The sequence below is a fragment of the Vanellus vanellus genome (genome assembly GCF_965231255.1).
Source record: "Vanellus vanellus genome assembly, chromosome: 3".
NCBI lineage: Eukaryota > Metazoa > Chordata > Aves > Charadriiformes > Charadriidae > Vanellus > Vanellus vanellus.
The window spans coordinates 101909546-101935727 of NC_138907.1; the positions used below are offsets into that span (position 1 = coordinate 101909546).

At 41.6% G+C, this 26182-nt stretch overlaps 1 protein-coding gene and 1 long non-coding RNA gene across 2 annotated transcripts in view; both read left to right on the forward strand.

The window, feature by feature from the left end:
• Positions 1-997: 997 nt before the first annotated feature.
• Positions 998-26182, forward strand: part of HMGCLL1 (3-hydroxy-3-methylglutaryl-CoA lyase like 1) — a gene marked incomplete at both ends in the record, with an annotated part of 88480 nt that continues 63295 nt past the window's right edge. The window contains one exon of the mRNA XM_082480919.1: positions 998-1114. Coding sequence (XP_082337045.1) covers positions 998-1114 — 117 coding nt within the window. The remainder of the gene's footprint in view (positions 1115-26182) is intronic.
• LOC309670097 lies at positions 3336-25353 on the forward strand. The gene is made up of 3 exons (XR_014268967.1): positions 3336-3419; positions 3894-3977; positions 25280-25353. It is a non-coding gene; the product is annotated as an uncharacterized lncRNA (long non-coding RNA).

Here is a 26182-nt window from a genome sequence, read left to right on the forward strand (position 1 = left end):
GACTGAGGGAAAGGTTAGTGAATTTAACAAAAAAATCTCCGATACCCCGGAAAAGGAATGATCCAGAAACAATTTCCAATGCATACGGTATTTCACTTGAGAGTAGTTTGGAAAGTTGGCTGACACACTGAACGCTGAAAGAGATGACAAAATATAACCTGCTGCTTCTGAGAGAGCTGTTAAAACCTGGAAAGTATTCCATTTGCCATGTTCTAAGTTCCTGCTACGCAAATGAAAAGCATAAACTCAAGCGTGCGCATAAAGCCTCCTGTCAAAGACCTGCTGCCACCTGAACGGCCGAGTGAGCGGGACAGGTTTTATTCCGCATCGTTTGCGCAGCCCCAGGATCCCAAATAGGGCAAGCACGCTCGGTCCCAAACCAGCCCCGCTCCCTTCTCCTTGCTTCTCTCTTTCCCATCCAACCTTCTGCCAAAAGCATTGCAAGCCCAGGCCGGGCCCCATCATTTCCCCCCGGTGTGCGGAGTGTCGGGGACGGCTGGCCGTCCCCATGCTTGTAGCCCCTCAACCCTGAGCTCTGAGTTCCCGAGTCGCCTCAGGGGTTTCTCCCCCACCTCCACCCCGCAAGCGGCACACTGCTGTGGCGCTGGCCAAGCCCGCACCGAACGCGGGCAGCCACCGCCGGGGCTTCTCTGCCAGGCGCCCTGAGCGCCCGGGAAGATGAGGAGGGGGAGGTGAGAAGAAGCGGCAGCTCCGCGGCCGCCTCCGGGGCGCGGCGGCGGTTGGCGGCCGTTGGCGGGCCGGCGGGCTGAGGCGGCGGTTGCCGCAGCAGCCGCGGGAGGGGGCGCGGCGGGGCTGCCGGCGCGGCGGGCTCCCGCCCTCCGCCAATCACAGGCGCGGCTCGGGGCCGGGCCGCAGCCAGTGGCTGCGGCGGGGGCTGCGGCGAGCGCGGGGCCGCGGGGGGGGCCCACCGGCCGCGAGCCTGCGCCGACCTTGCGGCTGGCTGCCGGGCGCCCGGCGAGCGCCCCGCCGCTGCGCCATGGGCACGGTGCCGTCGGCGCTGAAGCACTGCCTCAGCTACCAGCACCTCCTCAAGGAGCAGCTGTGGATCGGGGAGCCGGCCGCGCCGCCGCCTGCGGCTCCGCACGCCGGGCAGGTATCGCCGGGCGGGGGTGAAGGGATGGGATGGTGCCGGCCCTTCGAGGCGCGGCCGCCGCCAGGGGGAGGCCGGGGCCCGCCGGGCGCGGGGGGCCGCCGCCGCCCCCTCGATGCCGCCCCCTCGATGCCGCCCCCTCGATGCCGCCTCGCCCCTCACGCACGGACCCTGCGTCCCTACTGCCCCCCGCCTGCGCCCGGCCCTCGCCCCCCTCCTGGCCCGCCCCCCCGGCTCTCCCGCCGGCCACCGCTGGGGTGGGGCCTCTCACACCCCCACACGTTGTCGGGCCTTTCCCTTTTAATATTTCAGAAGACGACTGATTTTAAACCACCTGGCTGGTAGTGCACGCCCAAGTGGGCATCTCTGGTGGCGCTGGGGCAGGGGTGAGGCCATGTTAACGAAATCCACTCATCTGTGCTGTCCCTCACCTGTTGTAATCCGCTGTGTGAAAAGTCATGAAATTGTAGGGTGACACGTATTTTCGCGAGGCCACAGTATCACCCTTATTCCCCGGAGTTTGTGTTTCTCAAACTGGAGTTTGGTGGGCCCATCTGCTTTCTCGAGTGGAAAGTCACTACGACGCTAAGGGTGCTGAGGCAGAGCTGTCAACTCCTCTGAAACAGCTGTACCCTCCTTTTGGCCTGGGGTGCTCAGAGTACCAATGGGGTTGTCGTGGACGGATGAGTGGAGGTGGTTGCTTACCCTCCTGTCTGTCACCAGCAAACAGGTGTGGAGAGTGGCTGGAGGTAGTGGTGAGTGGGAGAGCAAGTTAGATGAGGAGGCACATGGGCAGGCAGCCAAACAAAGACTGTAGGCCAAGACTGTCCTAATTGTGGCTTTGGAAGGAAAGAAGTAAAGGAAAGGGAAAACTACCAGTGGCTTTCAGGGACAGGCTGCAGAAATTTGGAAGGACTTTGGAGGAAGATGTCAATATCAATTCAAAGAAGGAAATAGTTTTGAGCATGACATTATCTTCCCTATAACAACACATGTATTGTTGGGGCATATTGTGTCTGAACTGCCATTCATTTCAAGTCTAACTCCAGTAATCATTCCATGCTTCAAACATTAAAGAACATGAGCCAAGCCTAGAGCAAAATTGGTTCAAATATCGTATCTTAAAAAAATGCACTGCTTGTTCATTACATCTTTCTTCTGTTTTTTACACCTTTCAAGATATACCGGGGATACATCTTCCATTTTTCTCCACCATCTGGAAACGAAATTTAATTATTGGATAGCAGTGTAACTTCAGACTTGGGGACATCCTGAAAAATACAATGCTTTCTGAGTGCCATGAAAGCTGGCAGCACTGCATTGTAATTTTGCTTCAGGTGATCTGGTCTTGATATCTCAAAAGCTACATCTGTGGAATACCCAAAGCAATGCTTATGGCAGATGTAGATACACTTTGCCAAGGCATAAACAATACTGTTGTGAGCACAGAGTTTTGTATAGGTAAGCTCTGTACAACTTCCAGCTATCACAATTCTCTGAGAACAGTGCCTATCCAGCATTGAATTTTGGGGAAAAAAATCTGACGTAATTCCTTCAGTTGTTTCTCTAAAAGTAGAAAAGTGTTTTCTTACTGTAAAAAGAAGTAAGACAGAATAAAAGGACTTTTATGTATTAGGTATAAAGTGAAGCACTATAATCCTCTTCACCTGCCCTTGCTATATTTTGGTGTGTCATTTTCTTTCAAAAGATGTGAATGTTTTTTAAAAATTCTTTCAAAATACCTTGCTATGCCAGGTGATTGCATCAGCCTGTGCCCCCTATCAGACAAAGCATCTGAAAGTTTTAAGGGCTGTTGCAACAGAGCAGGTTTGAAGTCAAAGACAAGCAGTAATCATAGAATCATAGAATGGTTTGGGTTGGAAGGGACCTTCAAGATCATCTAGTTCCAAATCTCTGCCATGGGCAGGGATACCTTCCACTACACCAGGTTGCTCAAAGCCCCATCCAGCTGGCCTTGAACACTTCTAGGGATGAGGCCAGCAAAATTTCCCTGGGTAATTTTTTCCAGTGCCTCACCACCCTATAGTGAAAAAATTCTTCCTGATACCTATTCTAAATCTCCCCTCTTCCAGTTTGAAGCCATTCCCCCTCGTCCTATCACTACATGCCCTTGTAAAAAGTCCCTTTCCACCCTTCTTGTAGGTGCCCTTCAGATACTGGAATGGGCTATAAGATCTCCCCAGTCATCTCTTCTCCAGCCTGAACGACCCCAGCTCTCTCAGCCTGTCTTCATAGGAGCCTGTCCTCAGTATCTTCCCAGAAAATCATAGATCAAGAAAAGAAAGTGGTTTGTTTTAATGGGTGCCTGAAACTTTTGTTTAATTTTTGCAATGCTATTCTTTCATTTTCATCACCACTTTTCTTCCTCCAAAGATACAGAAAGATGTCTTCCTCAGTAAACAGCAAACATGAGCATTTGCTGCTTATCCTCCCTTTGCACATCGATGTGATTGTAAGCTGCACAGTCTGCTGAGTCCTTCAACTCTAAGTCTGGAATTGGTCATTGTTAATGTTTTAACATTTGCTTCTGCATTACCTGGCTGTGATTTTTATTAGATTATTTTAATAATTTTCTTCACTTCACATGAATCTGTTCACATTTCCATTTTTCTCACATGGATGCTTATGTAAAAGTTTCCCTTATGCTTGAGTGCATTCTGTACCAAGCCTGTTCAAGAAAAAACATGTTCCTTTTTGTGTGATCTACAAACCATACTAGCTCAATGATTGTAAAAAGTGTTTTTTTTTTTGTTTTGACCAGTGTATGCAAGACAGTTATGGATGCACCACTGTGATCACATTTATGTGGGTACACCAAGAAATGAACCAGGAAAAACGGCTTAAGGTGTAAGAACAGTTTTCCAGAAATAAGTTAGTGCTTTCATGTCTGATGAAAATAAGGAGTTGATTTTCTTGCTGAAAATTTTCAGGAGTTTTTCAGGATTTTTCTTTAAACACAAAGTAAAATGTAGGTGTTATTAGACTGTTGCTAGTAGGGCCCTTGTAAAAGTAAAATAACTCAATTTTCTCTGAAAAAAACCCAAATAGATATAAATTTCTTTATAAATTGTGCTGACTAATTTGTAAAGGTCCAGGTTTAACCACTTGGAACTATATCTGAGGCAAAATAATAGGTCCTAGAGTGAGTAGTGGGATGTCTAAGTCTTTGTTTTCCCTTAATTTTCCTGTTTCATTTAGCCAGCAATTTTGTAGTATTTTTACAACTATATTTGACTTCAAAACTTAGGGTTGATCGAGGAGCAAAGTTATTGAAAAGGAGACGTGGAAGTCAAAGGTAAATTGGGATAATGGCTAAATAGGAAGTAAACAGAATTTTCTACTGTCTATTAGTAGAATTTACTAACACCTATTTTACTCTTATTTAGATTAGTCTGTATAACGTAAATTATCGACCACTTGTCAATAGGACACCACATTCCTGTTGCAGTGTCTTCATCTTATTCCATTTTCTGAATTACTTCATCTTGTTTGCTTCAGAAATACCGTCTCATGTTTTATACAAGGGTATCCTAGTTCTGCTTCATTCTCTTGGAATTACCCCAGTGTATACCTTTTTTATTAATGGGTCTGATTAATTTAATATTAAAGGTCTGCCTAATTTTACTAAATAGGAACTATAGCTACATGAGAATTTGTTTAAGACATGGATTTATATCAGAAGCGTAAAATGTGCTAGGTTCTACCTAGAAAGGAGGTGCAGTAGATGTTGTAGTATTAGGGAGAGTTCCACAGTGATCAAGATTGCTACTGATGGTGATTCATAGCACTTGACTGGAATTTGTAATGTACTTTGTGTTCTGTTTTGTAAAAAGCTCAGGCTGAGCAGCAGGGGAGAAGGCTGGCTGTTCATCTGCTGCTGATTGTTGTCCTCCGGCTTAGCAGGGACCTTCTGGCTGGAAGGAGAGATGCTCTGAGAGCAACTGACATTGGTCTCATCCTACATTTGACTTAATGTTATGTTTTCACGTAGATTAAAATGGAATTTTAATTCATTAGGAATATGCTAAGGACACAGCAGCAAAGAGCTGGATGGCTAAAGAAGGGGTGTAAAATAGTGGGATGAAATTCAAGGGTACAGAATGATTAGGTACTTTGAAACTAATAATCCAAACTAGAAACTGACATTATCAGTTAGAAGTATTTGAAGAAGAAAACCTTGGAATACTCAATAATCACAGGGGGACTGTGATCTGCCAGTACAGTACAGCTTTGAAAAAATTCAGATTAAGAAATTTCCAGTCAAACAGGGAAATGTTAGTGCCATTGCAAAAGACTGTATCTGAAGCTTGTTCAGTTTTGGTTAGTAATGTTCAAGAAATTGAATTCCAGCTGGGACAGGTTACATATTGCACTGGGATGGTCAGGAAAATGGAGATGAAATGTAAAATGCTTTGGTTTGTTTGATATCTAGCGTTAAGACCTGGAGGATGAGCAGGCAGGGAGGGAAGAAGAGGAAAGAGCTGCTTAAAATAAAGGAATATGTTGCCACACACAAGCAAACACTTATAATCTGTCTGTATATTAAAAACAGAGTAGAAATTTAAAAACTAAATATCAATTGGTGGCATTCTTTAGTAGCTTTCTAATCAAAATAATGAGGGTGAATATATGATTTAGGTTTAGCAGAAGGATTATATGATGTGGTTTCCATAGTAGTGAAATGATTTGATTCTTAAGAGATTTTAAAGTTTATATCATAAGGAATAGAGGACTAGATATTTAAATGTTGTAAAATAGAGACAATTCCAAATCCAGTTTTTAATTACATTGCATGGCTTACAGTACTTTGGAAGAAGTAGAATTAGTTAAGGTCAGAATGTCGACTTCAGTGTGAATACTCATGTTCTGCCGCTTTAAATCAGGGCATCCTACTCTACAAGAGCATAGTGACTCAACATAGCTAAGTAATATGATTCTTTCTCTTAGACTGTTGTGTTTTAATTTACCACTAGCTAGGTGAACTAAGAGGTATAGTAGGAGTTATATGGTTTGGTGAGGGCTGCCCACATCTACTACAAGCAAAGCAAAAATAAGTCAAAAATAAAACTAGTCTCTTGGTCTGCTGGGTGTGACTGTGACTCTAGGAGGCATTAATCTATATAAATAATGCTAATCACAGAATCACCATGTGAATCACAGCAAGTCGCAGCTGCTAGATTTGGGTGGATCACCTTGTTCAGTAGAAGTATCAACTGGCTGGAAGAAAGGAAGAAAAACAGAGTGATTTCCTGGCAGCAGATGTAAAAGTGACATATGGAAATGTTTCTTCATACCAGTCATGGTTAGCTGGTGGAACTCATTGATGCGAGAGTTCATTGAGAGAGGATCTGAGGGAGGCTGGACATCTACCAGTATATTTCTAACCCCCAAGAATTAGACTAGTACAGCCTAAATATATAGATGAGAATGCTGGGAGACACAAAACATCACACATTTCAGGAATTAAGCCAGCTTACTGTTCTAATAGATGTCTTGCAGGAGAATCTTCTGACATACTACATATTTATTTCACCAGTATTTGTAACTGGCTGAGAAACAGTGATCGGACCAACCATGTCAGATCACCGACAGTGTGACAATTTGACAGCTGCTTACAATTTGGGGTACGCTTTGGACCTTACCAAAAAATTCCACCACAGTTTATATCAAAAAGTGAGTTGGTGTTGTCATGTACATATCCCACAATTTTTAAGTCCTAACATTAGTTTTAATGCTATGGTTTAGCCAGCAAACCATCTTAGCTTCCAGCTTCTGTGAGCAATCAGTGTTTTATTCCTTATTGTCACAGAATCTTTGATCCTGATGATAACCTGATTTTGTCTGTTCTGCATGCCTGGAATAAGACTGCTGAATGTTAGAAATGGTGGGATTCACGTGGTGAACCCCGCTTCACATTGCATTAATTAGATCCAGGAAAGTCAAAGGGATAAAAATTTAAAATGCAATGCAGTGAGAATAATTCATACAGAGGTATTGATCTGTGTGAGAGCGGAGTCTGTCGAGAGGAGTCCTTATAGTCACAACGCACTATTGATGCTGTTTTCTGAAATCTACTGTTCCTTATAATAGTATTAGATTATTGCATCCATAGCTGTTTGGTGTCAAATTAGATTAAGCAAATTTCTGTTGCACCTGGCCTGTAGACATTTGATGTGCATTACTGCACTTTTACAACAAAGCAACAGCGAAGACATTAGTAGAAGTGAAATTTGAAATCTGAAAAAAGCTTAAGATTTAGCGTCAAGATAGCATTCAGTCTTTGTGGCTATAACTATTCACTACACTACAGTACTACCCTGGGAGTCTTCTCTCGTCCTGGTCTTGTAGTCTTGTCGTTGGGAACTCTTCATAATGGGAAACGGCAAAAGAAGCAATCTCGGCTCCAGAGCAGAGCCCTGCTTACCTGCATCCTTGAGCAGAACGTGGCTTGCATAGAAAGAAGCATAGGTAGAGTTCCTATGTTTCATTTTTTTACTCCCTTTTCCCCATATAAAAAAGCCCTTTAATTTCTCATTTTTAAAGGATTCTGTCTCCAGTCTGGGTCACAGAGGTTTAAGTTAATTTTCTAAAAATTTTAAAAAAAGAAAGCATTTTCAGCCCTCCTCCAGCATTGCACTTAAATCTTTCTTACAATACTTGAGCATGTATAATGGGGGAAAACTTATATATAATTGAAAACACAGGATCTAGCACTAGCAAGATTTTTAGGCAGCCTTATATAAAGTAAGCCTCTGCACAAGCTTATTGGCTGAAACTTCAATGCTGTTGCAGAGGGTTGTCTGGTGGTGCAGCCTTCCCCATCCCACGAGCGTGGTACCAGCAAGGAGCCATACCGTCTCCTTTTCTGCGGCAGTGTATTTACCTCAGTCTCTGACTGTAAGACCCTCAGCTGTCTTAATAGATATCATCTTTGAGTAGATATGAATCCTTATTTCCAATTTAATAATTTACTTTTTATTCTTCTTTATTTTTTGTACTTTCATTTGAGAAAAGAGAACACAAATAGTTGTTTCCACATTCTGGTTTTCACCTGTTAGCTCACAGAATCACAGAATCACGGCATTTTCAGAGTTGGAAGGGACCTCTAGAGATCATCTAGTCCAACTCCCCTGCCAAAGCAGGATTGCCAGAGCACATTACTCAGGACTGCATCCAGGCAGGTCTTGAAACTCTCCAGAGAAGGGGACTCCACAACCTCCCTGGGCAGCCTGTGCCAGTGCTCTGTCACCCTCACCGTAAAGAAGTTTTTCCGTGTATTTGAACGGAACTTCCTGTGTTCTAACTTGTGCCCATTGCCCCTCGTCCTATCACTGGGAACCATTGAAAAGAGCCTGGCTCCATCCTCCTTCAACCCACCCAATGTTTGCTATGTTATCTTGTAGGATTTCTGTCACGGATTTAGGCTGGCATGTGGGATGCAATACCCAGAATTATTAACAATTCTTCAGTATATTATCATTAGAAAGCACAGTGTACGTTATTGTCAGTTTTATAACTGGAGAGGAACCCAAATTCTGTAAGCTAAATATGTATAATAATGAAGAAAAGCTTGGGTATTCTAATTTTGACAGCTAACTTCTGTTTCAGTGCCTAGGTTGCAATGATTAATATGCTACATGCCTAAATATCCAGACCTAAAACACACAGCCTAAGATTCTCTCATCTCCTCACTGCATGAGACTCTTGGATCAAGAGCTGCACACAAGCGTCTTACTTTTGCAGTTTTAATTTGGTAGATTAGATTTTGTAGTATACTATCATGTTTTAACCAGATGCTAGAAACCCCTAAATTTATTTTTAAAGTAACTCAAGAATAACAACGAAAACCACAGTCCACATGACAATTATGTATATTTGTCTTAACCACTTCTTGTATTTGATGGTTGATTCTTGATTTAAATTACAGCATAAATGAGGCATATGGTATTATGCTACCTGGGAGAAGAAGGCATGACTGTTCTATTTTAATCTTTTAGCTACACCTCAGAGCAACTGATTTGAGACATACTATATTTCATGTTCTTTTTATCCTTGTAATTATATATTCCATGAACTAATTCACATTGTCAGGCTCTCATTAAATAACTATTTAGGTTATTTTCATTTTTTATTTAATTTATTTAGTTTAAGAAGTATTATAAAAATTTGCAGTCATCAATATTACAAATGTATTAGTTTAGTATGACAATTACAATATGCAGGAAATACACCATAATTTCTATTCAGTTTTTTTTATCTGCTGAAAATTACATACAAAGTATATTTTTAATAGCGAAAAAAGAAGCTAGATGTCCTGAACTTTATGTTGCAGAATTCTTGTTTCTTGTTTAAAAGGATGACATTATTTAAAGACACTTAATGAAATCAGTGTAAAGTATATTAATTATATGGGACAAAGATCTTGTATACTTTTTTTTTTCTCTTCCCTTTACCCACCATTCCTACCTCATTCTGTGCTTTAATCCTGAACTTGCAAGGTATTTAGATTTTACATTGCCTTCATGTAATTAAAGACTAAATAACTGATCACTAAGAGACTTTTAAATTCCTGATTTCCAGCCCTTCATACTCCTCTAAATGTGTAGGCCTTGTCAATACAGAACTCAGTAGATGGATCTTTTTCTTGACGAATACATCACAAGAATGGGACTTTTTGTGTTTTGTTGCAGATTCCAAGCAACATTTATTTTCTTAATGTTCATAAGATGTAAAGCATGCAGTGTTATTCTACAAAGAAAATAAATAGAAGAATAAAGTAGAAAGGTTTATTATAACTATAATTTAGAATGAAATTATCAACTGTTAAGTTCCTATCAGTATGCTGTATGTTTTCTTGATGACTTTGGAGATGATAAATGACATTTGATACGTGCCGACACTGAAGATAGTAAATAAAACACAAAATCACACTCCCTGTGAATTTAACTGGAGTAGAGAGAGTTCATGCTGAGCTTTTTCCAATCTTTTCTTTGAAGTCTAGAGGAGTTTCCCATTTCGGAGATCCAGTCAGTGGACTCATGCCAATTTTTTCAGCCAGGTATTCCTTATGCTGCAGAATAAGAGCTCAAGAGCATTGGTGGATAAAATTTTGAAGAGAGAATGTCTGAAAAGGCTAAGTAGCTGGCTTGTTAAAGGTGCCAAACAGGATGTTAGAAGTTAAAGAGGCTGATAATAAAGTGTATGTTTGACCTAAACAGAGTCACTGACTTTTAGTTCTTTTGTGCCATTGGATTGCAAATCGTGGAGAGATAACAGGAGCTTTTTAGTTGATACGGTTTTATGCTGAATTGGGATTATTATGTGGGTTTAGAACTTTATAATACAGCTGGAAATGCTGTAAAGGATTTTACAGATCTTGCTCTGCAAATTTGGGAATTAAAAAAACGCACAGGAAATTTCTGCTCAGACCCAACATCTGTTTTTTGGTGAGATCCCGTTTTTGCCTTGTCCCACCTCCACCTCCTTCAAAGCTTACATATGGGCACAGTGATGTTCATTTCCTCTCTTGCCAGCTCAAGGAAAAAGATTAATTTTAGACACCCCATGTGTCAAATCATAATTTTTAAATTCATATGTCTTGAGATCAGTTGTCTTAATTCATTTTCTCATTGCCTTGGCTGAGAGTGAAGATAAGTGACTTGCCTAAGATCAACTCGATCCAAATTTAATTCCTACTGAAATAAATGGAAATATTCCCTTTGTCACAGGTTTTAATAAGGATTTTATTGACAAATTGTGGATCTTCTAGCTTCTAGTTTTGGTAAGGAAATCTCACAAGTGCCTTCTGAGACTACTGCAAGACTTACCAGTTGGTCAGACACAAGTTTTCATAAAGCAAAATTTTTACTGCTCCTAATTAATCAAATTTCGTATCTTTCACCTGTCTGACATGGTGACTAATAATTAGTAGTAACAGTCGTCTCTATAGTGGCTTGGATCACAAGTTAGTTTTTTTCACTTAGACTTGGCTTAAAGGTGGAATGCTGGGTACTTAGAATGAAGTTACACTTAATTTCTTTAAGTTTTAATACTAGGACCTCTTTTGGTGTTTCAGAGGAAAAAAGGTAGCTCCAGTTCTTGCAGCATCTGGGTTGGAAGATTCACTTTTTTAGGCGAGTGTGGGTTTGAATTCCAGTTTCTGTGTGAATATCACGCAATGAGAAACTGGTGCAGTGTAGATACCATCCAGAGTAAAGCTGAAATGAATTCTTGTCACCCTCTGCTCTTTCACAACATAAATATTTGAGGCGTTTAACTGAGGTGATGATTCTCTGAAATTTTAGGAATTGAAGGTTATTGAGATCCTTTGATGTGTCAAATGTGGAAGGAATTATATTTAAAGAAACTGTGGGGGACTTCAGAAAAGTAGTTATTTAGTACTTCAGGCTGTGTTGAATTCTCTTCTATTGTTTAGCGCTCTCATTCGTTTAACAAAGATGAAATATTTTCTTTAGCATTCTTCTTTTCCCCCAAATGTATATTGAAAAAGATAGATGAAGTATGAAAGAGAAGTGTGCATTAAAGATGGTGTGTGGTATTGTGAACTTGCTAGGGAATGCGTACCATCTTACAATGTGTGCCAATGCACATCGTAATGCATATGTGGACCTTTACATAGAGTGTAATGAAGGACCATGAATTAACTGAACCTGAGAAAATATTGCAACAGAAAAGTATTAATTTTAAGAATGGGGAAAAAAAAGCTACCAGGCACGAATTTATAGGAAAAAGTTCCATTTAGCTATCTAATCCATCCATCTTCTGTCACAGAAAAACTCATCAGGATACTGAAACTCTGAGAAAAGTTACTTTATTGGCTGATGTGGAATTTCTGAGATAACAGCATGTAATATGATGCCTGTAGCTCTGTGATAAAAATCGGACTTTCATACTGTGCTAAATACCAGTAAAGCTAATTCAGCATTTTTGCTTTTCAGCAAAAGGGAAATATTTTATTACTCCTGTATTAGTGTATACATGTAAAGTCCTTTGGGGGCAGAAATGCCAAAAGGGTGTGCAGTTGAGATAAAAGTTTTTTCTGTTTGCAATCTGTTGATAGTGACATAAGTACTAATGAATAATAAAGAATTTATTAAATATGAGATTGTGAATCAGATTCAGACTTTTTTTTTTTTTGACTGTCTGGTCTTTTAGTCAATCTCTCACCCTGAAACAATCAGAAAACTGATAAACGCATGATTTACATTTCAGGAAAATACTTTCAGGGATAGTCTTAAGGGTTGCTTTTCAATCTTAAGGTATTAGAGTTGGAAGTAATCAGCTCATGACTTTTCAGAATTTTACTGGGTTAGACAATAATTGACAGCAAAGATTTTAAATGTAGTTTGGGACACAATTCTAATGTTGCAAAAGAGGACAAAGAAGTTGTAGGTGGTAAGAAGAAAAGTATACATTCTGTCAGAATGTTGTTATAGCTGATACTATTTTTAGATAATTCTCTTGTCAAGTGAAGATTTGTTTTATGGTTTGGTGTAAATGAATGAAAGTTACTGCAATTGTTATATTCCATTTGAATTTGTTATTTGCATTAAATATACTTATAAGAGTGCTTCTCAACAGCTCTTACAACAACAACAAAAAAGATTTATTACATGCAAAAACTGCTCAAAGGTGCATTGGTAAAGAACTGTGCTGGGTAGACATTTATTCTTTGTTTGGCTGTTTTTTTTGTCCACAGATGTTAGCTGTTTTCTATGGGAATAAAGGTGTTAGTTTATGAGTTTCTTGAAAAAAAAATGTTTAAAGGCTTTGAATGCATGAGATGTGTGGACTGAAGCGCCAGAGGACATTGGTGGAATGTTAGGTGAAACCCATAGGGAAATAATTCAACAGCAGCATCTGGAAAGGAACTGTATGTGGCTTTAGGGTTTACTTTTAATGCAAGTAGTTAAGATGAGATTAAATATAGGTGTTAGTATGTGAGAAATGGGGGAGCAAGGTAAGTGATGAAGGTATATCACGTGGAACACTGGGATTAGGAAAAAGATTTAACAGAATCCACAGCTGATCACAGCTGAATTTTTAAAAGTTTGGAAACATAATTTGAATTGAACTATATGTTGGCTTCATATAAAGCAAAACAGCTTACATGAAGAATTTATTGGGCAAGAGAAGAGAGAGGATAGGCAAGTTCCTTGATCCTGCCATGTCTCACTTTTGCCTGAATGGTATAAAGAAGACAGAAAATTAATCTACTAAACCAACTGGCTCTTGGCTATACAGAGAGAAATCAGCTGGTGATTGAGACTTGTCTTGCATCTTGGCTGTCTTTTGATATTTGGGACTTGATTTGATTGCCTAAGCACAGTTCTCTGGTGCCGTGTGAGATGCCCTAGAGTAGCTGAGATGCCTTATGGGGTTAGCAGATATCAACAGATATATGTGGGAGATCCGTGCCCTCTGGCGCATTAACTGGAAGTGGGATGCATCTCAAATGCACTAGGTGCCTGTAATTAGCCATCTGACTTGTGCCCTTACTACTCAGCTGAGTTGTTTCACGTGGTTTTGGCCCTTGCTGATAGTCCTGAGAAGTGGCTTGATTCAGCCATCTATGCTTCATTGCTGATGCCTTTTAATGTGCCGTATAATATCCTACTCTACCTCCAGCTGCCAAAAAAGGCACAGGTCCTGTGTCCTACATGCTGTGTTTAGGGACCCTTAAGACATTATATGTGAATATATAAATTGACTGTACTGGGGTACCTGGCACACCTGTAGACATTAATCTGGAGAACCCTGAGTTCCAGTGTCTTAAATTCCAGTTGAATCCTGTCATTAAGGACGTTTCAGGACATTTTGAGCTTAGTGAGTGGTATGGCTGGATTTCCATTTAGTCCTTAATTGTTATTATCTATCATCAGAGTTTGGAGCAATTCTTTGGTCAGGATTATGTGTCACAGTAAAATGAAAGTACAGCTAATGGTAATACTATTAGATATTTTTTACTTATTTCATGCTTAGTTAACACTGACCCATTGATCTTATCAGTTTTACAACAACGCACATTTCTTTCTCATCTGTTGTATCATTTATTATTCAGAATATGAAGGCTGAAAAAAACCTTCCTAAATTTGTGAAGTCTGGAGGTGGAAGCAATAAAAAATTAGGAAATCTCATGATTCATTTTGCTATGACAACGCTTAATCTTCTCAAATAGTCTGAAATGATAAGATCCCATTTGGGTTTTGTCTTTGTCATAGTTTCTGTAGTACCAGTCCATTTTCTTCTGCTTGTTCTACTCCATTGTTTTCAGGTTGGCGTGATTAGAACATGTTAAAATCTTATTAAATTACTATTTAATGTAATTGGAAATTTAACCAGATCAGCAGAAGCTGTGACATATCATTATAATATGAGTGTTTTTTAATAAGCTCATAAAAACTGATAATATTTTAAATGTTTATTTTTAAAATAAGGCATCATATCTGTCTTTTTTCTAAATTTTATATAAGGAAAATTTTTAATAGCTTTAATTATTATCAGTTAAATGAGCAGAAAATTATATTTTCTAAGTATGCTCACATTTCACAGAATCACAGAATCACAGATTCATCAGAGTTGGAAGGGACCTCTAGAGATCTAGTCCAACTCCCCTGCTAAAGCAGGATTGCCAGAGCACATTACTCAGGACTGCATCCAGGCGGGTCTTGAAAATCTCCAGGGAAGGGGACTCCACAACCTCCCTGGGCAGCCTGTTCCAGTGCTCTGTCACCCTCACCGTAAAGAACTGTTTCCGTGTATTTGAACGGAACTTCCTGTGTTCTAACTTGTGCCCATTGCCCCTCGTCCTGTCACTTGGAACCATTGAAAAGAGCCTGGCTCCATCCTCCTTCAACCCACCCTTTGACTGATTCCGTTGTGAAAATGAAACATTTTTATAACATCAAGAATGGTGTAGTGTTCAAGATACCATAATTTCCTTCCTACTATTGGAAAATTATTATGGTAACACTTTGCAGATGTTATTTTTCTGAAAAGCTTTGTAAGTTTTAGATTCTCCTGAAGAATGAGTTGCCAACCGTAGCTAAATAAATAACCATTAAACTACTGTCATTTTTATCAGTTGTCTTTTGGGAAGAAAGGTATGGAAAACATAGTGGTGGGCCAGCTGTACTTGAATTCAAGATTTCCTTGATTTTTGAGGCACTGCCTTTGGACACAGAAGGTGATTTTGATGACAACAATAATTGGGAATAGTTGAATTATTTCCACCTTTTAGCTTGAGTTCTTAAAGATCTATGCATAACTCACTTTTATTGACAATGAAATAAAGAGACATACCTGATAGGGTGGATGGGCTGGCTTGTCAATGTATTTGTTTTTTCCCCATTGATATCCCAAAGCGTTATAAAGGGCAAATTACTTTCACATGTTGGTCTTGTAAGGAAGATTGTGCCTCTGCTTTTTCAATGTGTGTGGAAAAACACCACTTCTTCTGCCTTCTAGAATTCTGTCTTCAGTCTTGCCTGTAAAACACCATACACACCATAATACTATTACCATAAATAATAGTAAAGGAAAGTGTGGGAGGTTTTGGCTCCAGTGTCATCAGTATGCTGTTGATCTCAGTTCTCTGTATCCTTTTCATCCAGCCCAGATGGTAGAGTGTAATTGCTTTTCCAGGCTTTGACCAAGATAGGGATATGGATGAAAGTGAGTTGGCTACAAATCAACTTGGGTTAATGGTGAAATGCTGCTTATTAGCCAAGGGAAGCATTTAGGGAAATAGAAAATAGAAAAAGGTAATGTATACACCATGTCCTGAAAATACATTTTTAATTTTTGCTAAAGTAGACACTTTAGTATGTAAGAGGCTGTGTTGTCCTCTTACTAACAACAGAGGCTGCTAGTACCATTTATTGTTAATGATTCCATTGTAATACAAATCCAACTGTGGTTGTCTGTGCTTCTGCTAACACCTGACTGTAGTAAAACATTCCCTTCATCATTATTTTGCAAGTTACCCAAAATTATCTGTGACTGCAGCACATCTGCCTTCTTTTAGGTTGCATAAATGGTTAGCTGTAATTGACACTTGTATTTCAACCTCTGTGATTCCATGTGCTCTACATTTGTTGAAAATAGCAACAAATGTTTTTTTAGAAGATGGCAAGTCATCAGTGATAATTCAGAAAGTTCAGACTCATCCAGGAGACTGTTACTTGAGAGATTTGGTCTATTTTTTTGTTCTGTCAGGTTGTGAATGATTTTATGTAAAATACAGATGTGAATATTAAAGAAGGAATTTCTTTGTTTTCAAGACTGTGAATAGTCTTTGGGCTTGAGTTCATCCTTCTGAGTATTTGTCCTGTAATGCTACTACTATTTTCCAGAGCATCCAACATCATGGCCGAGAATTGGGTGTGGTTTGCAGTTGCTCTTAGAACTAGCTCTACCTTCTGTTAGACATTCAGTCCCAGTTCCTGAGATATCCTTTTTGCAGGGCTGTCAGAACAGCAGTTTTGATAGCCTGCATCTGCCTGTGGAATTTTCTGGTCCACTGAAGCTTGCATTTGGCAAACTTTAAGCCATGACTACCAGAAATGTTTGTGTGACTCTCAACTGACATGTACTAAGTTGTTGTCCTTGGCACTGCAGTTAGAATGTAGCATGGACTGTCATGATTTTGATGATCACAATTTAAAATGAGTAACTTCATGCAATTCAAGTGTTCACATTTCTTACCTTTGCTTACTGAAGGGAAAGGCTTCCAGGGGTCTGCAACTATTTTCACATCATAATTATTTTTATGTATGTTTTCCAGTATGCTTTCACTGGCTTTGTTTAAATTGGAGGCAGCCTGGGCTGCAGTGATCACGCACTGGTGGAGTTTGCAGTCCTGAGGAATATGGGAAGGCAAAGACTAAAGTCAGGACCCTGAATATCAGGAAAGTAAACTTCCAGCTGTTTAAGGAGTTAGTCAGTAGGAGCCCCTGGGAAACTGCCCTCAGGGACAAGGGAACAGAACAGAGCTGGCAGATCTTTAAGGGGGCTTTCTATAGAGCGCAAGAGCTCTTGATCCCCAGGTGTAAGAAATTGGGAAAGGAGGGTGTCCTGGTTTGAGGGGAAACAGAACCAATTTTCTGTTCCATAATTTTACTTTGCAGCTAAGCCTCTCCTAACTAACTGAAGTCTCTGAAATCAACAGCATGTTGTTCAGACACTGTTCACTCACAGAGAGATAAGACATTTCTAATTTATGCCAAGGAGTGATATGCAGAGAGGCTCTTGCTTATGCTTATTGCTGTAACGACCAAGGTCAGCTAACTTTGTTGGAGCGTCGGAAGAGGAAAAGAGTAGAGGGGTCGCACCTGTGGGGAGGACCAGACAAGACAGGGGACCCAAAACTGACCAACAGGGTATTCCATCCCATCTGCCTCATGCTCAGACCCTGGGAACTACCAACCTGTCAGCCTCCCATCTGTGCCTGGGATGATCATGGAACAGGTCCTCCTAGAAGCTATGCTAAGGCACATGGAGGACAGGGAGGTGATTCGAGACAGCCAGCATGGCTTCACAAAGGGCAAGTCCTGCCTTACCAACCTAGTGGGCACCTATGATGGAGTGACTACATCAGTGGACAAGGGAAGAGCTACAGATGTTGTCTATCTGGACTTCTGTAAGGCCTTTGACATGGTCCCCCACAATATATATAGATGCATAATGCATATCAACTTCTGGCTCAGTGGCTGGTGCTGTCAGGAGGGTTTTGGCTTTTTTGACAATGGGACATTCTTTGCTGACTATAACCTGTTAGGGAGGGATGGAATCTACCTGTCTAGAAGAGGCAAGGGAATCTCTGGCAGCAGGCTTGCCAACTTGATGAGGTGGGCTTTAAACTGAAGGACTCAGGTGCAGTGTCCGAAATGGCAATGCCATCACATTCAGCTGGGGAATAAACCAGGCCAACCACAGCAGCATCAAATATTCCTTAGCTGCCTCCAAAGATGAGAACCAGAAGACCAACAACCTCAAGGGTGTGTAAGGCTATGATGGATCCTCTTGCACCCCCACCCTTCCAGGGAAACGTGCATGCTTGATTACCTGTCTCAAATGCCTGTACACCAATGCACGCAGCATGGGGAATAAACTGGAAAAACTAGAGATCTATGTGTGGTCGCAGGGCCATGATCTCATTGCAATTATTGAGACATGATGTGATAGCTCACATGACTGGAATGCTGTCATTGATGGCTGTGTGCTTTTTAGGAAAGACGGGCCAGCAAGCTGAGCTGGCAGAGTTGCTCTTTACATGAGAGCAACGAATAATTCGAGCTCTGCCTAGGGGTGGATGAAGAATGAGTTGAGACCTTATTGGTATGAATTAAGGGGCAGGCTAAAATATGGGTGACACCTTTGTGGGTGTTTACCCTGATCAGGAAGAGGAAGTTGATGAGGCCTTTTACAGACACCTGACATCACAAGCCTTGGTTCTCATGGAATACTTCAGCCACACTGATATTTGCTGGAAGGGCAACTCAGCCAGGCACACGTAGTCTAGAAGGTTTCTGCAGAGCATTGACAATAACTTTTTGACACAAGTGATGGAGGAGCCAACGAGGAGAGATATGCTGCTGGACCTTGTACTAACAAACAAAGAAGGACTAGTTGGGGATGTGAAGGTTGGGGGCAGCCTTGGCTGCAGTGGCCATGAGATGGTGGAGCTCAGGATCCTGTGTGGAAAAAGCAGGGCAATAAGTAGAATTACAACCCTGGACTTCAGGAAAGCTAACTTTGGCCTCTTCAAAGACCTGCTTAGAGGAATCCCATGCGCTAGGGCTCTAGAAGGTAGGGGGGTCCAAGAGGGCTGGTTGATATTCAAGCACCATTTCCTTAAAGCTCAAGATTGGGGCATCTCTATGAGTAAGAAATGAAGCAAAGGAGGCGGGAGACTTGCATGGGTGAGCAAGTTGCTTCTGGAAAAACTCAAATGGAAGAAGGAAGTTTACAGAATGTGGAAAAAGGGACTGGCCACTTGGGAGGAATATAGGAATATATGTCAGGTTATGCAGAGTTGCAACAAGGAAGGCAAAGGCCCATTCGGAATTAAATCTGGCAAGGGATGTCAAGGAGAACAAGAAGGGCTTCTTCAAGTACATCAGTAGCAAAAGGAAGACTAGGGAAAATGCGGATTCACTGCTGAATGAGGTGGGTGCCCTGGTGATGGAGGGTACAGAGAAGGTGGAGTTACTGAATGTCACCTTTGCTTCAGTCTTTCCTACTAAGGCCAGCCTCCAGGAATCCCAGGCTCTGGAGGTAAGAGAAAAAGTCTGGAGAAAGGAAGACTTTGCTTTGGTTGAGGAGGATCGGATTAGAGCTCATTTAGGCAAACTCGATAACCACAAATCCATGGGTCCCGATGGGATGTACCCACAAGTGCTGAGGGAGCTGGCAGATCATAAAATCATAGAATAGTTTAGAAAACAGACCCTTGTGAAGTTCATGAGGTTCAACAAGACCAGGTGCAGGGTCCTGCACCTGGGTTGAGGCAAACCCCGGTATGAATACAGGCTGGGGGGTGAAGGGATTGAGAGCAGCCCTGCCGAGAAGGACTTGGGGGTACTGGTGGATGAAAAGCTGGACATGAGCCAGCAGTCTGCACTTACAGCTCAAAAAGCCAACCGTATCCTGGGCTGCATCAAAAAGAAGCATGGCCAGCAGGTCGAGGGAGATGATTCTGCCCCTCTATTCCACTTTGGTGAGACCCCACCTGGAGTACTGCATCCAGCTCTGCAGCCTTCAGCACAGAAGAGACATGGACCTGTTGGAGTGGGTCCAGAGGAGGGCCACAAAAATAATCAGAGGGCTAGAGCCCCTTTGCTGTGAGGACAGGGTGAGTGAGTTGGGGTTGTTCAGCCTGGAGAAGAGAAGGCTCCAGGGAGACCTTATAGCAGCCTTTCAGTACTTAAAGGTGGCTTATAAGAAACATGGGGACAAACTTTTTAGCAGGGCCTGTTGCAATAGGACAAGGAGTAATGGTTTTAAACTAAAAGAGGGAAGATTTAGACTAGATATAAGGAAAAAATGTTTTACAATGAGGGTGGTGAAGCAGTGGAACAGGTTGCCCAGAGAGGTGGTAGATGCCCCATCCCTGGAAACATTCCAGGTCAGCTTGGACAGGGTTCTGAGCAACCTGATCTAGTTGAAGATGTCTGTGCTTATTGCAGGGGGGAGTTGGACAAGATGACCTTTCAAGGTCCCTTCTAACCCAAACTATTCTATGATTCTATGATTCTGTGTTGCATAGTTCATTCAAGGCAGATGCCTGCTTGGGATTAAGGCGTCTGAAGACGTAAGTAGGTGTCTGCAGCAGCTGAAGTTCCTCTGATAGCTAGTGCAGACCTAGGACAGGACTCTGTTGCCAAGACATAGGTGACTAATGTCATTTGAAACACCTAGGATATATGACACATCCTTATGGGGCAGGGATCTCCTGTACATTGTAAAATGCATGAGACCTATTTCCTTCTGGAGTATTTTTCAGTCCCCAAGCAGTTACACAAACCTGGTGACTGAGCTCATCAGCCACTAGGTATGAACCTTAGGGTGACCTGAATTATTCTTTATCTCCATCAGCCATATTAAATAGAGCTCCTTCAGCTGCAATGGGAATTTAGACATCAAGCATGCCGTTAGACACCTGCATGGGGGGAACCATTTAGAAGCTCAGTTCAGTTGCCTAACAGATGTCTCAAGTGCCATTTAAGATGCCTTAAAGTAAATAGACATCTTGATAAATTAGAATAGATTAGATTAGATTAGATTAGATTAGATTAGATTAGATGGCCTCTTGAAGAATCTGCTTGGTATGGTGCCATGGGATGAAGCGCTGGAGGGAAGAGGGGCCCAAGAAAGTTGGTTAATATTCAAGGACCACCTCCTCCAAGCTCAGGAGCAGTGCATCCCTACAAAGAGGAAGGCAGGCAGAAAAGCCAGGAGGCCTGCATGGATGAACAAGGAGCTCCTGGACATGACCAAAAAGAAAAAGGAGGCCTATAGGGAGTGGAAACAGGGGCGGGTAGCCTGGGAAGTATACAGAGGAATCGTTCGAGCAGCCAGGGATCAGGTTAGACAAGCTAAAGCCCAGATAGAACTAAATCTGGCCAGGGACATTAAGACAAAGTCCTTCTTTAAGTATGTCAGTGAGAAAAGAAAGACTAGGGAAACTGTGGGCCTTCTCCGGAAGGAAACACAAGAACTGGTTATCCGGGACAGAGACAGAGCTGAGGTGCTCAATGACTTTTTTTCCTCAGTCTTCACTGGCAAGGACTGCAGCCACACTGCCCATGATGCAGAATGCAAAGACGAGGATTGGGCAAATGGAGAACCTCCCACTGTAGGTGAAGATCAAGTGCGAGACCACCTGAGGAATCTGAAGGTGCACAAGTCCATGGGACCTGATGAGATACATCCACAGGTCCTGAGGGAACTGGCAGATGAGGTCGCTAAGCCACTAGCCGTCATATTTGAGAAGTGGCGGCCTGGCGAGGTTCCTGCTGACTGGAAAAGGGGAAACATAACCCCTATTTTCAAAAAGGGAAACAAGGAAGACCAGGGGAACTACAGGCCAGTCGGTCTCACCTCTGTGCCTGGCAAGATCATGGAGCAGATCCTTCTGGAAACTCTGCTGAGGCACATAGAAAACAAGGAGGAGATTGGTGACAGCCAGCATGGCTTCACCAAGGGCAAGTCATGCCTGACAAATCTGGTGGCCTTCTACGAAGGGGTTACAGCAGCAGTGGACAAGGGAAGACCAACTGATGTCATCTACTTGGACTTCTGCAAAGCGTTTGACACTGTCCCACATGATGTCCTGGTCTCTAAATCAGAGAGACATGGATTCGACAAATGGACCACTCAGTGGATAAAGAACTGGCTGGACGGTCGCACTCAAAGAGTTGTGGTCAATGGCTCGATGTCCAAGTGGAGAGCAGTGACGAGTGGCGTTCCTCAGGGGTCAGTACTGGGGCCTGTACTGTTCAACATCTTTGTCAGCGACATGGACAGTGAGGTCGAGTGCACCCTCAGCGAGTTTGCCGATGATACCAAGCTGTTTGACAAGGTAGACACGCTGGAGGGGAGGGATGTCATCCAGAGGGACCTGGACAGGCTGCAAAGGTGAGCCCAAGCCAACCTCATGCAGTTCAACAAGGCAAGTGCAAGGTCTTCCATCTGGTTGGGGGCAATCACAAGCACAAATACAGACTCAGCGGGGAATGGCTGGAGAGCAGCCCTGAGGAGAAGGACCTGGGGGTGCTGACTGACGAGAAGCTTAACATGAGCCAGCAATGTGCGATCGCAGCCCAGAAGGTCAACCATATCCTGGGCTGCATCAGAAGAAGTGTGGCCAGCAGGTCAAAGGAGGTGATTCTGCCCCTCTACTCCACTCTCGTGAGACCCCACCTGGAGTACTGCATCCAGCTCTGGAGTCTCCAACATAAGAAGGACATGGACCTGTTGGAGTGTGTCCAGAGGAGAGCCACGAGGATGATCTGAGGGCTGGAGCACCTCTTCTATGAGGAGAGGCTGAAAGAGTTGGGGCTGTTCAGCCTGGAGAAGAGAAGGCTCCAGGGAGATCTTATGGCGGCCTTCCAGTACCTAAAGGGGGCCTACAGGAGAGCTGGGGGAGGACTTTTTACTAGGGCATGTAGTGATAGGACGAGGGGGAATGGCTTTAAACTGGAAGAGGGCAGGTTCAGATTAAACATTAGGAAGAAGTTTTTCACTTTGAGGGTGGCAAGGCACTGGAACAGGTTGCCCAGAGAGGTTGTTGAGGCCCCATCCCTGGAGGTGTTCAAGGCCAGGCTGGACGTGGCCTTGGGCAACCTGGTCTAGTGGGAGGTGTCCCTGCCTATGGCAGGGGGGTTGGAACTCGATGATCTTCAAGGTCCTTTCCAACCTAAACCATTCTATGATTCTATGAAATGGGACCTACAGTAAATGGGCAAAATGGGACCTGTGCCCTTCCTGAGCAGTACTTGGAGGCCAGAACTCTTAAGTCATCCAGACTGACTCCAGGTACATATGTTTAGACAGCAGGAATGAGCTGAGGTTTCTTAACGTTAAGCTGAATACCACTCTTAAACCTCATATTCTGTAGCTTTGGAAGACCCATACTAAAGGATTTCCAAAAGGAATAGTAATATATAGGTGATATTTTGCTTTTATACATTTATAAATGTATATCCATGAGTAGTGTAATTAAGAGTGTGACTTCAATTTTCCAGTTTTGTGTAAGGATTTTATTCTTAACACAGCAACATTTTTTTTACAGTGTCTGGAGCATTGCCCATTAATGTCGTTTGTTACCTTTTGAACTGTCAGCTCATCACTGCTGACTAGATAGAGTTCTTGTTACAAAATTTTAATTTCCAGTTTCTAAGTAAATGTCATAGTTTTTTCTTAATTTTTGCACTTTATGACCTTTGTCTTTACTGTTGAAGTCCTCTGTAAACAGGATTAGATCAAACAACTGGCCACTCTAGCAGCATAAGCATTTATAGTTTAGTTGAATTCCCCTGTATTTAAAATCATACTTCTGTTTTCATATGAATGACTTGCATTTTATTGTAAACAGCCCGGCAACAATTTAATAAATGTACTAGTAGATTATATTAGAATTTAATAATTAATGGACATGACAGTAGAAGTGTTAGAGCTATTACTTTACAATCCCTACAGTGAAATCTCAGTCAGTTCAGGTAATCTCCTGATATATGTAAATCACTATTCTTTCATGAGCTCACACAAACCCTCTAATAAAAGTTGTAAGCACATTCAAATTAAATTTGAAGAGATAGACTAAAGTAATACCTGTAGGTTTAATCCCCTGTATAAGAGAGATGTAGACGTACTGGATCAGACTCAGCAAAGGGCTATGAAGATGATGAATGGATTGGAGCATCTGTCATATGAGGAGAAGCTGAGACAGCTGAGAGTGTTTAGCCTGGAGAAAAGGCTCAGAGGGTTCTTGTATGTACAAATACCTAGTAGGGTGAATAAAGAAGAAAGTCATTGACAGGACAAGAGGCAACGGGCACAAACTGAAGTACAATAAATTCCATTTCGAGATCAGAAAAGTCTTTTTTACTGTGAGGGTGGTTAACACTGGAACACGTTGCCCAGGAGTCTCCATCCTTGGAGATACTCAAGACCCAGCTGAACGCAGTTCTGGGCAACCTGCTTTAGTTGACCCTGCTCTGAGCAGGGGTGGTTGAACTAGATGACCTCCAGAGGTCCCTTCTGACCTCAACGATTATTTGATTTATTCCAGATAAGTTAACTTTGCATTTAAGTAATTTCATTCTGTAATAATTTACTTGCATTTTACATTTTGCTCTCCTATGGACAATCTCTGGTTGATTGAATTATTTTGTAAAGTAGGAAGTCCGAAACTAGACACAATATTTCTACTCATTAAGTGCCAGGCTCCTGGTTTATCTGTGACATACCTGTTTATAGCCTAGGATTAGATTTGCTGTTTCATTTTCTTCTTTTATTTTTCTTGAGAGCATGATGTTATTGACTCAAATTCAGTTTGCTATTCGTTTTAATATCTCAGTCTTTTTCTATAGAACTGTTTTGTCAGGTCCTCTCTATCTTCTATTTTACAAAAATCTTTTTTGGGGTGTTCAAAATTATTAAAATGGAGAAATAAACATGATACATAATAGGATTTGTAAAGGACAGACACAAAATTATTTTAATTGGTCAACATCAGATACAATAAGGATAGTCTTAAGTGTTAAGTATTGCTTTAATTGAAATGCATTGTATTTATTTCTTTAGTATGTCAATGGAATTATGAATTCCAGTCCTGTTGTCTAAAGCATTTGCAACTGCTTTTTTTGTGGTATTTTTATGTTATCATTCAGGTTATGAATATGCAATGATATAAGAAAAAATTACTTAATGAAAGCTTTTCAAGGGCTGATTACTTTTTTGCTAGTCATGGCCTGTTCCTGGCTACTGTTCTCCCAGTGGTCACGTCAGCAGCATATGGCAGAAGTTCTAGGATGAATACTCAGTTTATCTTTACTGAGGGATATTTGCCAGATGTGTCCCACTGTTTTCTGAATATCTGTGTATATTCTTTCTATCTCACAGGTGAATCTTCTCCATTTCCCTCCTAGTTAACTTGGGAATGAATATGTTTTATATCTGCCTTCCAGCAGTGTGAACTATATAAACAACTCTCTGCAATACCACTTCAATCATGATTTGATTAGGTACTAAGATATTAATTTCTTCCTGTTTATTTCCTCTACGTCTTGTAAAGTTTAGAGACATCTATGTGTTCAGATTGACCACTGTTTTCTTTGTTCTCTTTCCAGCAATCATATTATTTATCTCAGAGCTTTCTCCCAGTTATCTCCCATTTGCCATGTCGCTGCACATGTACATATGGAGTTATGATGCCACCTCCCTGATGATCCTTGTTTAAAACTGCTTTCCTGAATAATGCTTCCTTGCACAAGATGGACCTACCTTTGCTCGGTTGTCCTCTGTGCCAGAACACCACCTTGTGGAAAAAGAAAGCAGAGCTTCATTTTTGCCTGGTTAGAAAAATTGGCGACCCAAACCCCCAGATTCTTCTCCTTTACTTTTGGGTCCTTTCAGTTGTTTCTGAGCAGCTCGGGGTAATATTTGCCTGTGTGCCCATATGAACGAGCTGCATGGAATAAAAATCAGAAGCCTGAATGAACCTCAGCACCTTTACTAGAAGTTCTGAAGCAGTGACAGAGCTTAAAAAAGTATTTTTATTTAATTTGATTACATTTATGGTTAAGTTAAGAAGATTATACTGCTCTAATTAAGGGTTACTAGGATGTTCTATAATAAACTTGAATTTTCAGCTATTTATAACTCAGGGAAAATGTTTCTGTACAGAAATTTGGCATTCAGTCTCTCAAGCTGAATGGTATGGTTTTTCTTTTTTTATTTTTTATTTTTAAAGACTCTTTGGCTGCATTCTGTTTTGAGGGAGGCAATATTTTGTGGTTTTATATG